At 32.2% G+C, this 17,679-nt stretch overlaps 1 protein-coding gene across 9 annotated transcripts in view; it reads left to right on the plus strand.

Annotated features, from left to right (window-relative positions):
• LOC129781086 (blood vessel epicardial substance) overlaps positions 1-17,679 on the plus strand; it is a 196,467-nt gene that overhangs the window by 160,587 nt on the left and 18,201 nt on the right. For all 9 annotated transcript variants that reach the window (XR_008744100.1, XR_008744098.1, XR_008744101.1 and 6 more), the window contains one exon: positions 3,837-3,994. Coding sequence is in view for 3 of the 9 variants with exons in the window: in XM_055789169.1 (XP_055645144.1) it covers positions 3,837-3,994 (158 nt within the window). In the remaining 6 variants the exon portion in view is untranslated. The remainder of the gene's footprint in view (positions 1-3,836; positions 3,995-17,679) is intronic.

Consider the following 17,679-nt stretch of genomic DNA (forward strand, 5'->3'; position numbering starts at 1 on the left):
TGATAAGATACTCCTTCCCCCTCTCTTAGAGGGGGCTGCCATACAAATGAAACACAATTTTTTGCATTACTCGGAAATTAATCAATCAAACGAAACCAAAGTTGGCATGTGAAAGTTTTAGGGTGCAATAAATGTTTCTATGATGGTTAGACAGTCCTTCCCCCACTCAAAGGGGGGGCTGCCATACAAATGAAACACAAATTTCTGCATTACTCGAGAATTAATCAAGCAAATGAAACCAAATTTGGCATGTGGAGGTTTTAGGATGCAATAAATGTTTCTATGGTGGTTAGATACCCCTCCCCCCTCTCTTAGGGGTGGCTGCCATACAAATAAAACACAAATTTCTGCATTACTCGAGAATTAATCAAGTAAATGGGCGGGACGAAGTTTGCCGGGTTAGCTAGTAAATAATAAAATAGCAAATTAGAAAAATAAGAAATTCTGAAAAATCAAAGAATCATATAATTTGCAATACCCAGGAGAAACTAGATCGTTAAAAATCGAAAATTTAGAGAAAAAACAAAAATGAAAAAACAAATTCGAAAATCAAAAAACCTTTAATTCGATTTTCCAATTTCAAAATATCCAATTGTTGCTTTTTTGAGCTTTGTAATTTATTGTTATACAGGGCGGATTCGACTATACACAGTCTCCGATTTCTTTTCACTGTATATAACTGAGACAATTTTTTTCCATTTGTTTTTTATACATATATTTTACGTTCTTTGAATTCAAAAGAAGAATTTATTTTTTGATTCATCTCATAGACGATCATATTTTATGAATAAACCCTTCTACGCAAATGGTCGAATTTCCACGATGACAGAGCTATTAAACCTCTTTATTGTTCCGGGATCTGTATGCTTTCAACTGGATCTACTTCAAAAAATACGCTACCTAGAACGATTTCATTGCTTTTATTTGAAAGACGAGAAAATTTTGTACAGGAAATAGTTGTGAAACTATTTCTATTATATGAATATCATATGAATAACATGATGGAAGTGATATTAGTTTTAACACAAAAATTCATAACAAACTTGATTGTTTCTATCAACCAAATTAAAGCACTTAAATCACTCTGCAATTTGTTCTCTGAGACCCAACTTCTATCGTTCTTAATTTCGCTGCAATATCGTTATAAACCATTCCTGGTGAGAATTCAACCAAAATCGTCAAAAATCATGATTTTTACTCTACTGTATTTATAATAGCCAATTATATTTCACCTCAACGTTACTTAATATTTTTTCCATGAAATAAGTCATATTTGAAATATAATAAAATCAGACTATCAGATAAAAAAATGTTAATCCAAAAATCAGGAAAACTAGAAAGTAAAAAGGTCAGAAAATCAGAAATATTTAAAAGACTTGTAAAAAATAAAACTTCTTAAAATCAAAGAATTCAAAAATAAAAAATCGAAAACTCGAAAAACTAAAATAAGAAAAAAGTAAACTGAAAATTAGAAGAGAAAAAAATCAGAAAAGTCATTAAATGAAAAACCAGCAAATTAAGGAAATCAAAGAATCATAAAAATAAAAAAAAATCGAAAAACTGAAAAACCAAAAATCAGTTAAAAAAGTAAATAAAAAAAAAGTTATGAAAAAAAAAATCAGAAAAAAGTCAAAATCAAATACAGTCTATTTCCCTAACTAGATGTCCGAAGGACCATCGAGTTAGGAAAATATCGAGATACAGAACATCGAGTAAGGGAGTGTTGACTGTATCAAGAAATTACAGAAAACATAAAATAGTCATATCCAAAAATAAAAAAAAATAAATATTAACCAAAAATCTTTGATTTTGATTGTTTGATTTTTTTTCAATTTCTGGATTTTTCAATCATATATTTTCTAATTTTCTATTCTTAGTTTTCTCAGTTCTAAAAATTCTGGTTTTTTTTTATCATATTATATATCATATCATTTCAGATTATTATTGTAGAGTTATGGCATTTCTCAGTAATGCGCTGGAATATTCACCTACCCCCGAGTTTCTTGAATGCCAAAAGAGGATTAGCCTCTGTGGTATCTTTTTTTTCTTTATAATATTATCTGCACAATCGTCGTGTTCTAATTATGGTGATTCAAGAACCTGCGTACTATGTTACATGTCCCGAGAATCTCCGCTTTCTGCAGAACCGCAAGTTGATCTGTTACTTGCAGCTCCTCCAATGACTGCGTGAGAGAGTGTGGAACTAGAACAGTTGCTGAGATCACTACTGGTATAATACGGATGCCTTTCAAATGCCACATTTGTTTTAGTTCTTCTGCCAAGTCGTGATACTTGTGTATCTTGACAGTTACTCAGCCTGCTCCATACTCAAATTATGAAACAAGATCTGTCAAGTAGCTGAGGTGAAGGAAAAATTTCCAACGGTTACCTGGCTCTGAAAATATATAATTTTTGATTTTGTTCTTTTCAGGAAAAAACAACTGTCATGGTTGTTACGGTTGATTACTGAGAACAAATAAATTAATCATGAAGAATATGTTCCGGCAATGTCTCTCATGTAAACTGTCGAAATCAATACAAAAATAATTGTGATCGAGTGGGACTACCGAAGAAGTTTTCTCGTAAGTTCTGTGACTGCGCAAAATGCGTGTACTGCTTAGAAATGTCACAAAAAATAATCCATTTCACCTAGATATTCACCTAGATAACATGACTGATAAGATATGTTCGTTATTTGAATGTCTTGGATTTGACAACTGACGGATGGACAGTGGTCTATCATTGATTGCAATGTTTCGTCCCATGGTGGGCGCCTGTAATCTATCAATGGAGCTTTTGTTCTTTATTTCAAACGATACGAAATGCGTGTCGCTTGGTCCTGGTTCTTATCTGAATTCTCATTGTAAAATTGTTTACGTTGTATTTTTTCTTTCTAATTTTTCCCAAAGGTTGCATCTCATCGCTTCCGCGTTGTGATTGATTGTTTTCTACCGTCAAATTAACTCCCCCCTATTAACATAATTGAAAAGTGCAGCAAATTATATGGTCGGCCAGTTGCGTCCTTAATGGGACGCTCCCCGAAAAATTTATCAATTATTCGTCGATAAACGAATAAAGCATCCGATCCATCATCATCATCGTCGTCGTCGTCCTTTTACTCTTGTAGCTCGATTTTCAATTAAAATCTTTGACCGGAGGCACTTCCTCTGGATCGTTCCATATCATCATCTTCCCGAAATCTTGTTTTTATCTGCACATCGATGGTTTGGTTTGGAACCGGTAAAGACTCGAAAACGGCAAGAACACAAACACGACCGGAGACTGATGATAATTAAATTTGATATCATTTTTTCGTTGTGGACTTCATTTCGTGATGAATGCGATTCAAAACGTAATATATAATTTTTATCGGCGTCGGGAATTGCACCGAATTTTGTCAGTTTTCATGAACAGATAAACCTAAAATCAACCAATCGTCGTGACCGTGAATGAATATGGGACGAATGATAGATAACGCGAGGAAGAAACGTGTCTTTTCGATGAATTCAGGACAGATTATTATCATTAATCAGAAAAAAAAGAAATACAGAACAACAAGTCAATTGCAATGATTCATCGAATTTGGAGCAATCAAATTGCAACCTTTAGACGACGCTCGAGTGCGACGCTAAACGCCGGTGAATCATCGAAAGAAGAATGCAACCGCGCGGTTGCAGTTGCAAAATTTTGTTGCAATTGCTCGGAAGTCGTCAGTTGAGTGGAAAAACACCACCATCACCACCATCACCACGCCCAGCATGGCAACAAGTTCATAATATTTTCTGCTTGCTTCCGATATGTTAACGAACATCTCTCCTCTTTCTTTCACTTCGCAGGTATATGTGGCACTCTTCAAACCCCTCCGAGTGTCCCGCCATCAGTTCAAGAAGGTGCTGAACTGCATGAAACTGGTCCGATCGCTCAAGTACCAGGAGATCTACGCCCAGGAGAAGGTGACCAAGGTGGACAGTCTGTCACTGGTGCTTTCGGGGAAGTGAGTAGTGTGTGTTTTGCGTGTGTATATATTTATCCTAACAGCGCGTTTCCATCACAAACGACGAACAGTAATTCTACCAAAGCTCTCAATGCATCTCATCGACGCATTTTCCATTTCACAATATTTCGTATTCGATCTTCAGTTTTCAGTGTTGAAACAATTCTTGAGGCCCAATATAGCAAATTGCACACGATTTCTCTGAATTGAAGATGAATAAGCCTTCGACATTTTTTTTTGTTAAATTTTCAGAGTTTGGACCTTTAAAATTTTTGAAAAAAAAAATTCAAATTATTTTTTTTTTAATTTATCAAATTTAGAAAATTTTAGGGATGAAAAAAAGAATAATAAACTTAAAATTTAAACAAATCAGAAAATTTCGAAAATTAAAGAATTATTGATATATTAATTTCAAAAATCCAGAAAATTTAAAATAATTCGAAAAATGTCATACAATTTAACCAAAATAGAAAATCCAACAAAATCAGTGAATCAGAAAACTCAATAAATTGAAATACTTAAGGTTTGTGAAATATAAAACATTTAAACCGTTCAGAAAATTAAGGAAATTTTTAAAAAGAAACAAAATATTCTAGAAAAGTTTTATTTTTAAAAATAAAAAAATATCAAGAAGCAAACGAACGAAACAACAAACAAACAAAACGAGAAGAAACGATTTTGAAAATTAAAAAAAAATAAGAAAATTCGGAGGGTAAATAGGAAATGTTGAACAAAAAAAATATAAAATTCACAAAATTTTATAAATTTAGGAAATTCATTCAGAAATATTCGTAAAATTAAAAAAAAATCGAAAAGAGGAAATCCTTGAAATTTGGAAAAATTTATACATTTGAAACATCAAAACAAATTGAGAATATTGAAAAATATAAAAAAATAACAAACAAAAGAAATTTTGAATATTTTGAAATTTTCGAAAAATTAAAATATTTAAAAGGTTTAGAACAATCAAAATTTCAGAAATTCGATAAATCAACAAAAAAAAAATTAAAAAATCAGGAATTTTGAAAATTTTACAGATTTAGAAATTGAAAAAAAATAAGCACAATTTTCAAAATTCGGAAAGTTCAAAAAATAAAATCAAATAAATCCTGCAATTTTGAAAGTTTTAGAACATTAACACGTTAAGCCCCGCGTCGGTCCCTAGGGGCTGACGTTGAGCTTTTTGGTAGGAAAGTGCTGACTGACTAGGGCTGACAGTTACAAAATAAGAAAATATAAAATTTATACGGTTTGTTCTCGGATGTTTTAAAAAATGTAGCTACTTTCTAGTCGAATTGCTGATCTTTGGGAACTGGGACCGACAGTAGTATTGTGCAAACGCTCTTGATGCGCGCTGAATAGAAATCGCAGTTAGAAAAGATCGGGGCTTAACGTGTTAAGAAACAGAAAATTTTAAAATGTAAATTCGGGAAATAAATGGAAATTCAGAAAAATGAAATGGAAAATTCAGAATGTTTAATAAATTTAAGAAATTTATTTTGAATATTCAGGAAATTAAAAAAAATAAGAATGGAAGAAAGCTGGAATTAAGATAATTTGAAACATGAAAACAAATACAGAATATAAAAAAAATTGAAATGAATAAATAGGAAATGTTGAAAAAATAAATATAAAATTCACAAAATTTTATAAATTTAGAGAATTCATTCAGAATATTCGTAAAATTAAAAAAAAACAAAAGTGAAATTCTGAAATTTGGAAAATTTCATGCATTTGAAACATTAAAACAAATTGAAAAAATTGAAAAATAAAAAAAAAACAAATAAAAGAATTTTGAATATTATGAATTTTTTTCAAAATTAAAATATTCAAAATATTTAGAACAATCAAAATTTCGGAAATTCGATAAAAAAATTTAAAAAATCAGGAATTTTGAAAATTTTACTGATTTAGAAATTGAAAAAAAAATTAGCCCAATTTTTAAAATTCGGAAAATTCAAAAAAATCAAATCACTTAAAACAAAGTTTCTTAAAACTTTAAGAAACAGAAAATTTTAAAATGTAAGGAAATTCGAGAAATGGATGGAAATTCAGAAAAATGAAATGGAAAATTCAGAAAGTTTAATAAATTTATGAAATTTACTTTGAATATTCAGATAATTAAAAAAATTAAGAATGGAAGAAAGCTGAAATTAAGAAAATTTGATGCAATTGAAACATGAAAACAAATACAGAATATAAAAAAATGAAATATCAAAAACATCTAAAAAAAAATTTAAAACTTATAAAAAAATTGAAATACTGAAGGTTTGTAAAATAAATTCAAAACATTTAAACCATTCATGAAATTCACAAAACTCAAAACATCAAAACAAAAAATAATCAAAATGTTCTAAAAAGTTTAAAAAATCAAGAAACAAACAAATAAGACAATAAACAAACCAAAATAAAAGAAACAATTTTGAATGTTCAAAAATTCAAAAAATTATGAAATTCGGGAGTTGTAAAAAAATAAATAGAGCATTCACAAATTCAAGAAAATCATTCAGAATACTGAGAAAATTAAAACAAATCAAAGTGATAAACACTCAGAAATTTTGTAAATTTAAAAATTGAACCAAATTATATATTGAAAAAGTATTAAAACATAAAATAGAAATAGTTTTGAAAATTCATAAAATGTTGAAAATTTTAAACATTCAAAATATTCAAAACATCAAAATTTTAAAATTCGGAAAATTAAAAAATAAATAAATCAGGAATCTAGAAAAATTGAACAAACAGAAAATGGAAAAAAAAAATATAAACAAAATAAACAATATTTGCGAATTTCGGAAAACAAAAAAATAAATAAAACAAAATAAATTTTTTAAACTTAAAAAACAATTAAAAATAAAAAGATTCGAAAAATAAATGGGAAATTCGGAAAAAATAAATGGAAAATTCAGAGAGACAAACGGAAAACTCATAAAGTTTCATGAATTTGGGAATGTCATTCCGAGTGTTCAAAAAAAAAATTTGAAACGCAAAAAAACTGGAATTTAGAAAATTTAATACATTTAAAACTTGAATTCAAAAAAAAAAAAAATTCAGAATATAAAAAATAAAAATAGAAAATTCTAAAAATTTGGAAATTCAAATCATTTAAAATATTTATAATATCAAGATTTCAAAAAATCCAAAAATTCGAAAAAAAATAGGAATCTAGAAAATATTATACATTCAAAATTCGAAATATAAAACATTCAGATAATGGAATTTTACAAAATTCTCGAAATGTCAAATTTCGAAAAAAAAACCAAAAATTCAGAAATTCGTGTCTCAATTGTTTTTTTTTATTTTCTAAACACAGGTCGGAATCGATTATCCGGAATTTTAGACTCGACTATCCGGAGTATTTTATTTTTGATTTTCGGAAATTTTGAATAATTTGTATAATAATTTCATATTGAATAGGCAACATGGATATCAAATGAAAGGGGTTGACTAGTAAAACACAGTTCTTTATGAAAAATGTAAATCCAAAATGGCACAACCACAAAAAAGTTTTTTTTGAAGCCCCATCAATATGGGTGCAGGTCTCTACTGTAGAACACAGTAGATCATGAAAAATCCAAATTCAAGATGTGGGTTTGAAAGAAATATATATATGGCGCCATTTTGGATTTGCATTTTTAATAAATAACTGTGTTCTACTAGTCAAACCCTTTCATTGGATATACATCTTGATGGGGTTCTGGAAAAATATGCAATCCGTAATTTTGCAGCAGCCTCCATCTTTGATGTATAATTTCCATAAATAATTGTGTTCCACTGGTCGAGCCCTTTCATTCGATACCCATATTGATGGGGTTTTGGGAAAACCCATATTGATGGGATTTTAAGAAAATATGTACATAATCTGCCATTTTGTAGCGGCCGCCATCTCGGATTTTGAAGATTATGGAATACGCAGTTCTTTAATGACACCAGAGATAAAGATGTGTTCCAAATTTCTGATCAAACGGTCAACAGGAAGAGGGTTAAATTTCTAAAAGTCACAAAGTCACAAACATACGAACGGGTCCAAGCTAGATAGAACCGTTTAATAAATAAGTGCAAATCATAATTATATTACGTTTACCGAGAGAAAAGTCGCTTTTTTTATGTTTCGATTATCCGGAGGATTCGATTATCCGGAGTAACAAAAAAAATTGAAACTCCGGATAATCGAGTCCGACCTGTACTTTAAAATTTACTAAATTTTCTGGACTTCCTTCTAAATTCCTCTCATATTTTAAATTTTTAAATTTTGTAATTTTTTTGAATTTTCTGAATTTTGGTATTTTTTTTAATTTTCAGAATTTTTTGATAAAGTTGATGAAAATAAATTTGGAAATTCTTTTTTCCATTTACTATATTTTCATAATTTTTTAAATTCCTGTCGAATATTTTTTCAATTTTCTAAATTTTCTGATATTTTTATGCTTTAAATTTTGTAATTTTTTTTTTCTGAATTTTTAAATTTCATTAAATTTTTGGATTTTTTTCAAAATTTTTAGATTTTTTTTTTATTTCCAAAATTACTTAAAGTTTCTACAGTCAACTCTCTGTAACTCCAAGAGACCATCGAATTAAGAAGGTATCGAGTTATGGACAGGATAATGCTTGCAATACCATGAAATACATCGAGTTAGGGAAAATATAGAGTTACAAAAAAACGAGTTAGGGATAGTGTGCTGTATGTTATCTGAATTTCTGTTTTTAGAATTCCAAAATTTTTGATTTATAGAATTTTGGTTTTTTTTTTAACTTTTGAATTATGTTTTTTTAAATTTGTGAATTTTTCAATTTTCGGCTTTCTAAATTTTTGAATTTTTATATCTTTCAGAATTTTTTAAATCCTTTATCAACGTTTTAATTTTTTTAAGTATTCAGAATTTGATTTTTCTTTATTTATTTCTTTATTCATTTCATTCATTTCATTAATTTAATTAATTTCATTCATTTCATTCATTTCATTCATTTCATTCATTTCATTCATTTCATTCATTTCATTCATTTCATTCATTTCATTCATTTCATTCATTTCATTCATTTCATTCATTTCATTCATTTCATTCATTTCATTCATTTCATTCATTTCATTCATTTCATTCATTTCATTCATTTCATTCATTTCATTCAGCCTTAATTTTCATTTTTATTGATGTTTTTCATTTTTCCAACAATTTTTATGAAAAATGTAGCGGTTGTAATTGTAGTTTTTTCATGATTGTACAAGCGGAAATTCATTTCATTTGCGTCACTAGACAAACTTATCATATTGCTAAGCTTTTTGCAAAAAAAAAAGTTATCTGGAAGACCTAATCCCATCCTGAATTCTTTTCAAATACCGTCACCGATAACATAGCATTTCTTTCGATAAGTAATCCCCAATGATGCTTTTGAAAGTTTCCTCTAAATTTAGTGCATTTGATGATTAGATAAATATTAATTTATGACATTGTTCTTGGGTGCCCAAACGATGTGACCTCTGCGTGAAAGTGTATAATGATACTATCGGAAGTTCGTGACAAGACTAATCCACTTGTGTGACTTCTAACTAGTGTGAACATTCATATAAAAAAACATGGTATTTCATTTTTTTTCCAAATTAAAAATTTTATCCCCAAAAATTCCGCGAATTTTCAAGTGTCAGAAATGTTACAATATTCTGTAGATGATTACCTTTTCCAAATTTAAAGCCGGTTCATACGGTGCATAAATAACCAACGAATGAGTGTCAGATAAGCGAATCGTAAATCATGTTAATTTTTAATGCATAATGTCATATTTCTAGCTCAATCTAATCAACGAATACATTAAGTGCAGTGGGATTAGCCTATTTCACAGTTTTAGCTCACTGGAGATAACCATGGGTTGTTATCAAGACAGGCTACCGGATTTCGAATGAAAGAGTAAAGGCAATGAGATTAATTGCAAATATTGGAACAGTAAATTTCACCTGTTTGATCACAAATGAGATTGTTTCCTAAGTATACAAAAACGTGTTAATAATTTCCGATTCCCAATTATTTAAAAAATATATATCTTTTGAAAAAATATTTGCAAATTGTAAAATAATGATCCTATAGATGTTCCAACTCCACTGGCAGACAACAACTAGAAACAAAAACTGAACCTCTTTGAGAGAAAATTGTAAAAAAAAATGTAAAAAATCTGACACGGAGAACTGCGAAATAGATACTGAATCTTGAGAAGCAAATCTTGAGTTTCGATACTATACTGAATACTGATAAATGAATGCCTTGTATGAAAACGGATAAACATAAACAAAAAATAAAATAATCAACGACAAATAAATATCGAAAAAAATATTGAAAAACAGAATACTTCAAATAAAATGTGAAACACGGAAATATGAAAATTAATAAAAAAAAAAAAAAAGCTGAAAAATCATTTTTGCTTGTTGAAACTGATGACCAAAAACTGAGAAACGAATACGAACGTAGAAAATGAAAACATAACTCTAATATTGTGAACTGGAAATTCAAATATGAAAACGAAGAACTACAGTGTTGATTTTTTTAAACTGAGCGCTCAAAAAAACTTGGATAATAAATACCAAAAGTTGTAAATACTTTTCTGAATAATGAAAAAAATGGAAACATTAACTATTAAGTTTCTGCTATAAAATAAGAAAAAATAAGGGAAAATTAAATAATGCAAGCTGATTAAACACGAAAACTGAAACGAAAACAAAATACTTATTAAAACTTCATACGAAAAAAATGCAAATAGTATAGTAAGTATACAAAAATTCAAAAAGATTACAAAAAAACAAAGCCGAAAAACAAAGGAACATTACATTGAAAAGAATCAAGAACAAACATGAAAACTATTGAACATTGTTGAGTTCAATATCTTACACTGAATGCTACAATTGAGATTAAAAATTGGATATTGACAACTTAATGCTAAACACCAAATACTAAAAAGCTGGGAACTTCGTTTTATCACTGTAACTTGAATAAAGAGAACGTAAATTTTCCCGCAATTGCATTAGATAATTTTTTTCTCTCCAGATTTTAGTTTTAGTCAGTCGTCCCTATTCAACCATCCCAACCATCCAACCAACCATATATTGACGAGCTACGAAAATTTTTTTATACATATATTTTTCGTTTTTTGAATATAAAAGAAGAATTTAATTTTTTATTCATCCCCTCAAAGCTAGAAAACTCCTTTTTTAATAGCCAATTAACTTGCACTTTAACGTTGAAATATTACATTTTTTCTTGAAATGAGTCATATTTCAAACATAAAATTTTTTTTTTTTTCAAACTTTACATAATCATATATATGTAATAGAAGAATAGAATAGAATGGAATGGAATGAAACAGAATGGAATGGAATGGAATGGAATAGAATGGAATGGAATAGAATGGAATGGAATGGAATGGAATGAAATGGAATGAAATGGAATGAAATGAAATGAAATAGAATGAAATGGAATGAACTGGAATGAAATGGAATGGAATGGAATGGAATTGAATTGAAGCACCACGAACATATTTTTTCAAAAATAAGAAAATAAATGGGAAAAAATCACGATAAATCAGAAGAATGTATAAAAATTATGAGTTAATCAGAAAATTTTGGAAAAAAATTGAAATGAAATCAAAAATGACTATGATAGAACTGCAAGGTTGACGTTGGACTACCGCTGCCTTAGTAATCATTTGTTTGTATTCATTAAATTATTGATTGAAGGAAAACATTTCCGAATTCAATTGAATTCAACATATTTGTTTTGTGTCATATACATCAGCAAGCCGTGGAATAAAGGTGACGTATAATTTTCATCATAACGAATATTTCAGATTTTCTTTGTGATTTTTCTTTCTCTAAGACATTTCAGCGTTTTGAAAACCTTTTCCGGAAGAAATAGTGCAGTTACTGGACCCATTTGTTCAGCGAGTGAAATTCCCCGAAGAAGGTATTCGATTTTTGCATTTTCAAGTACTTTCGGTGTGTGAAGCTGTATTGAACCTTGGAACAGGATTTTTGAAGATTTCTTGCCACTGGAAAATATAAAGCAGCTAAGTTTTTGTTTTTTTTATTCTATTTATCTGTTTCTTTATTTACTTAATTTTTTATTTTTTTAAATAAATATATAATTATTTTAACTTCTGTGCGTGTTAGACGTTTTATGCTCTTTCTACTCTCAGTTTTGTTTCACAAATTTTTCTAAATGGAGGGGAACGAAACCTCCGATGTTGATATGACCATCGTAGATACTCCTCATGATTGTTTTTCTGAAGTTCGTCCTTCAAAGAAAAAGAAGAATCAATTACTGTCAAATTCGACACCCAACCCAACAAAAAATTCTACACATCCAACAAATGATCCTGTTTCACTCACCTCGGTTCAAAATCCAATTAATTCTCTTCAGCATTCAATCATTGAGAATGTTCCTTCCAAGAATCTTTCTCGAATTCGACAATACCAGAACGTTTCGGGATCCTCGAAAACACATTGGGTGGTATTCTTCCGTCCCAAAGGGAAACCTTTAAGGGTGACCCAAATTTGCAAAGACTTGAAGTCTAAGTACTCAAGTGTCTTGGAAATTACAAAAGTGAATAAAGACAAACTTCGTGTTGTGCTCTCGGATTGCAAAGACGCTAATGCGATTGTTAATAATTCTTTGTTCACTGATGAATATCGAGTGTATATTCCGGCACACATTGTTGAAATCGATGGTGTGGTTTCGGAAAAATCTCTCCAACTAAAAGATTTCGAAAACGCAGAGGGTATTTTTCATGATGTAAAACTTCCTCATGTGAAAATTTTGGAAGTAAGATCCCTGAATTCATTTTTAATGGATGGTAACGAAAAGAAATATTTCCCATCTGGTTCTTTCAGAATCTCCTTTGAGGGCACAGCTCTTCCAAATTATGTGCTCATTGATAAGCTTCGTCTTCCAGTTCGATTATTTCATGTATTTATTTATTTATTTATTTACCATCTTTGGTCACAGACCACACAGACTATTTAGACATTCTTAATTCTATCTTTAAAAACTAGTCTACTTATGTTGAAATCAAAAATATCGTGCACATCGTTAAAAAGCCTACAGCATCTATCTAGCGGATTGTTATATCCGTATGTAGTACGGTGCCCTTGAACTCTGAGAAAGGAAGTGCTTCGGAGTTGGCGGTTCGGAACGTGAATATTAATATTTTGCAGTATGCTGCCGCAGTCGATGTTGTTGCTTAGTACGTCGTAGATGAACAGCCTTTGCAGAAAACTACGCCGGCTCGACAGAGTTTGGAGTCCGATGAGCGCGCATCGATGTTCGTAAGGCGGTAGATTGTCGGGATTTGTCCATGGGAGCCGCCGTAATGCACTTCTTATAAAACGTTTCTGGATTTTTTCGATACGTGTTACGTGCACACTGTGATACGGGGCCCAGATCTGCACTCCATACTCTAATACGCTGCGAACCAGAGAACAGTACAGTGACTTCATGGCATGTACGTCGTCAAATTGCGCTGTATTTCTTCTCAGGAAGCCAAGCATGGAGTTTGCTTTAGTGACTGTCATCGATATGTGCTCGTTGAATCTCAATTTCCTGTCTAAAAGTAGCCCAAGGTCCTTGATAGAGCATACTCTCACAAGCGGTGACTCATTCATCGAATATTCGAACGTGACCGGTGTTCGACTTCGGCTGAAGGTGATGATTTTGCATTTGGCTGGGTTTGCCAACATTCCGTTCATCTTACACCACGATGACAAGCGTTCAATATCAGCTTGCAGAGCCAGGCAATCAACCGTCGTCTTGATAATGCGGTAGAGTTTTAGGTCATCTGCATACAAGAGCTTGCAGCAGCTTAGGTGGTCGCATACATCGTTTAAAAAAAGTATAAAGATGAGAGGACCAAGGTGACTACCCTGAGGAACCCCGGACGGTAGTTGAAACGCATTCGATGTGGCATCGTGAACCTTCACGAAAGCTTTCCTGGACGAAAGGTACGATTCTATCCAGCGAACAATCCACGAAGGAAGACCGAGGCGGCTCAGTTTTGTGATAGCGAGACCATGCGGAACTTTGTCGAACGCCTTGGAGAAATCGATATACACGGCATCAACTTGACGACGCTTCTCGATGGCACCAACCAGAGTGTTAGTGAAGGTCATCAGATTGGTAATGGTGGAGCGTTTCTTCATAAACCCGTGCTGAAATTCCGAGATTAACGATCGGACTGCCGTGTACAGCTTATCGTGTAGCAGTCTTTCCAGGACTTTCGCCAAACAGTCCAGTATCGAGATTGGACGGTAGTTTTCCACGCTGTGAATGTTTCCAGATTTGAAGATCGGGGTCATGGATGCTAGCTTCCATGACTCAGGAAAGACGCCGTCAAGAAGTGATCGATTGAAAATAAACTTCACAGGGATGGTCAATGATGCAGCACAATTCCTAATGAAGGAAGGTGGAATTCGATCCGGACCAGGACCTTTCGAGGCGTCAACAGAAGAGAGGGCTTTGAAAATATCGTCGTGGCTGAAGGTGATTTGCTGTAGACGAATATCAAAACTCGGCAAGTTATCGAAAATTATGACATGCACTAATTGCAAACAGTTAGGTCACACTAAAACCTTCTGTTGCAATAAAATTAAATGTTCTAAATGTGGAGTCGACCATGATGAAAGCACTTGCAATAAGGATGCTGATAAATGCATTCTTTGTGGAGGTGTTCCTCACACAGTTAAGGAATGTCCAAAATACAAATCCCGTTCTATTAAACTTAAACAATTACTTAAGGATCGTTCTAAGCGAACCTTTGCTGATATTCTTAAGGCAGCTTCACCTCAGGTATCCGAGGTTTCAGAAAATCGTTTCTCTGTTTTATCAGAGGATGATGAATAGGATACTACTTTCGATCCAATAATCGCGAGAAGAGCTAGAAAGAGAAAAAATACTTCCTCCTCCAAGTCTGCTAAAAAAAGAGGGTTATCCTCTAATCAACCAGAAGCTTCTTCTCATTTTTCTGCTCCTTCCAACAATAACCCTCCTGGTTGGGGATCCTCTAACTATGACGTTCATTTCCCTGAATTGTCATGTCATTCCAGATTCGCTTCTCAATCGGCTCCTGAACCCCAATCATTTACAGGAGGTATTTCTTTTTCTTCGATTGTTGGATGGATCTTTGATATTTTCGGAATTTCAGATTCAATGAAATGTCTCATTTCTGCTTGGCTCCCTACTATCAGTCAGTTAGCTAAGCAAATGGTTTCAAAGTGGCCCCTCCTCTCCTTCATTAATTTCGATGCCTAATTTATTGAATGAGTCAGAGAAATCTACTATTTTACAGTGGAATTGTAGAAGTCTTCTACCAAAACTTGACTCTTTCAAGCAAATGCTCCATTTTTTGAATTGTGATGTGTTTGCTTTATCTGAAACATGGCTTCGTTCGGACAATGTGTTAAACATCCATGATTTCAATATTATTCGTTTAGACCGTGATGATTCCTATGGAGGAGTTCTCATAGGTATTAAAAAATGCTATCCATTTTACAGGATTCCCTTGCCTTTAGTCACAGGAATTGAAATTCTTGCGTGTCAGGCACGTATCAAGGGTAGAGATTTGTGCATTGCTTCTATTTATATTCCTCCAAGTACAATGCTTAATTATCGAAACCTTGTGAATATAATTGAGCTTCTACCGCAACCTCATCTTATTTTAGGAGATTTCAACTCACATGGAATTGGCTGGGGTGAGTCTTTTGACGATCGCAGAGCTAATTCTATTTATGATCTATGCGATGAATTCAACATGACAATTTTGAATACATATAACATATAACATATAACAAGAATTGCTCCATCACCAGGCCGCGCAAGTCGCTTAGATCTATCCCTTTGTTCTTCCTCTTTATCATTAGATTGTTATTGGAAGGTTATCCAAGATCCACATGGAAGTGATCATTTGCCAATCACTATTTCCATTTCAAATAATTCAAAATCGTCTGAAACAACAAATATTCAGCATGATTTATCTAGAAACATTGATTGGAAGAGATATTCTTCAATTATTTCAGAATCAGTGGCATTAGTTCATGAGTTACCCCCGTTAGAAGAGTATAATTTTCTAGCTGGATTAATTCATGATAGTGCTATTGATGCTCAGACGAAACGTTTTCCTGGGAATTCGTTTCGCAGTCGTCCTCCTAATCTGTGGTGGGATCAAGATTGCACAGATCTTTATAAAGAAAAATCGAATGCGTTCAAGGATTGGCGTAAATCGGGTTCCTGCGAACGTTACGACAATTACATTTATCTGGAGCGTAAATTCAAAAGCTTCATAAAAGCCAAAAAAAGAGGTTATTGGCGTAATTTTGTGAATGGGCTTTCCCGAGAGTCTTCTTTGAGCACTCTTTGGAGAGTTACCAGACAAATGAGAAATTCTTCTCATTCAAATGAACAGATTGAATATTCTGAAAGGTGGATCTATGACTGCCAAGAAAATATGTCCAGATTCAGCCCCCGCTCCACCTCCCTTCCTGGAGACATCTGATGATATTGCGCCTCCATTCAGTATGGCTGAATTTTCGCTTGCACTTCTGTCATGTAACAATTCGGCTCCGGGGTCAGATAGGATCAAATTCAACTTATTGAAAATCCTTCCTGATAATGCGAAGAAACGTTTGTAAAAATTGTTCAATGTTTTTCTTGAGCAGAACGTTGTTCCACATGAGTGGCGACAGATTAAAGTTATAGCTATTCTGAAACCTGGTAAACCTGCGTCTGATTATAATTCTTATAGACCAATAGCAATGCTTTCTTGCATTCGTAAATTATTAGAGAAAATGATTCTAAGTCGCTTAGACAGCTAGATAGAATCCAACAACCTTCTCTCACCTTCGCAGTTCGGGTTTCGTAGAGGCAAAGGAACTAATGATTGTCTTGCTCTGCTTTCATCAGAGGTTGACATCGCCTTGAGTAAAAAGCAACAAATGGCATCAGTGTTCCTAGACATCTAGGGTGCCTTTGATTCAGTTTCCATTGAGGTTCTTTTTGAAAAACTTCATCTAAATGGATTTTCTCCAAAATTAAATAGTTTTCTGCTTAACCTTATGCGTGAAAAACATATGAGTTTTTCCCATGGTTCTTCATCAGTTTTACGAATTAGCTACATGGGTCTCCCTCAAGGCTCATGTCTTAGTCCAAACCCTTAAAACTTTTATGTAAATGACATTGATGTTTGTTTATCAGGTAATTGTACTTTGAGACAATATGCAGATGATTGCGTAGTGTCGGTAATGGGCAAATACAGTATTGATCTGCATAATCCCTTGCAGATTTCTCTTGATAATTTGGTTGATTGGGCTTGTAAATTGGGTTTTGAGTTTTTTACTGAAAAGTCAGAGATGGTTGTGTTTTCAAGAAAACACCACCCTGCTCAACTGCAACTTAAACTTTTGGGTAGAACAATTAGGCTCTCTTTGTCATTCAAGTATTTAGGAGTTGTGTTTGACTCCAAAGGAACATGGGGTAAACACATAGGCTACTTGAAACAAAAATGTCAGAAACGAATAAATTTTCTTTGATCCATAACAGGGACTTGGTGGGGGGCCCATCCTGACGACTTAATTAGGTTGTATAAAACAACCGTTCTATCTGTTATGGAGTATGGAAGTTTTTGCTTCAGATCCGCTGCCCGTACTCATATTCTGCAAC

Source organism: Toxorhynchites rutilus, chromosome 1 (assembly GCF_029784135.1).
Source record: "Toxorhynchites rutilus septentrionalis strain SRP chromosome 1, ASM2978413v1, whole genome shotgun sequence".
NCBI lineage: Eukaryota > Metazoa > Arthropoda > Insecta > Diptera > Culicidae > Toxorhynchites > Toxorhynchites rutilus.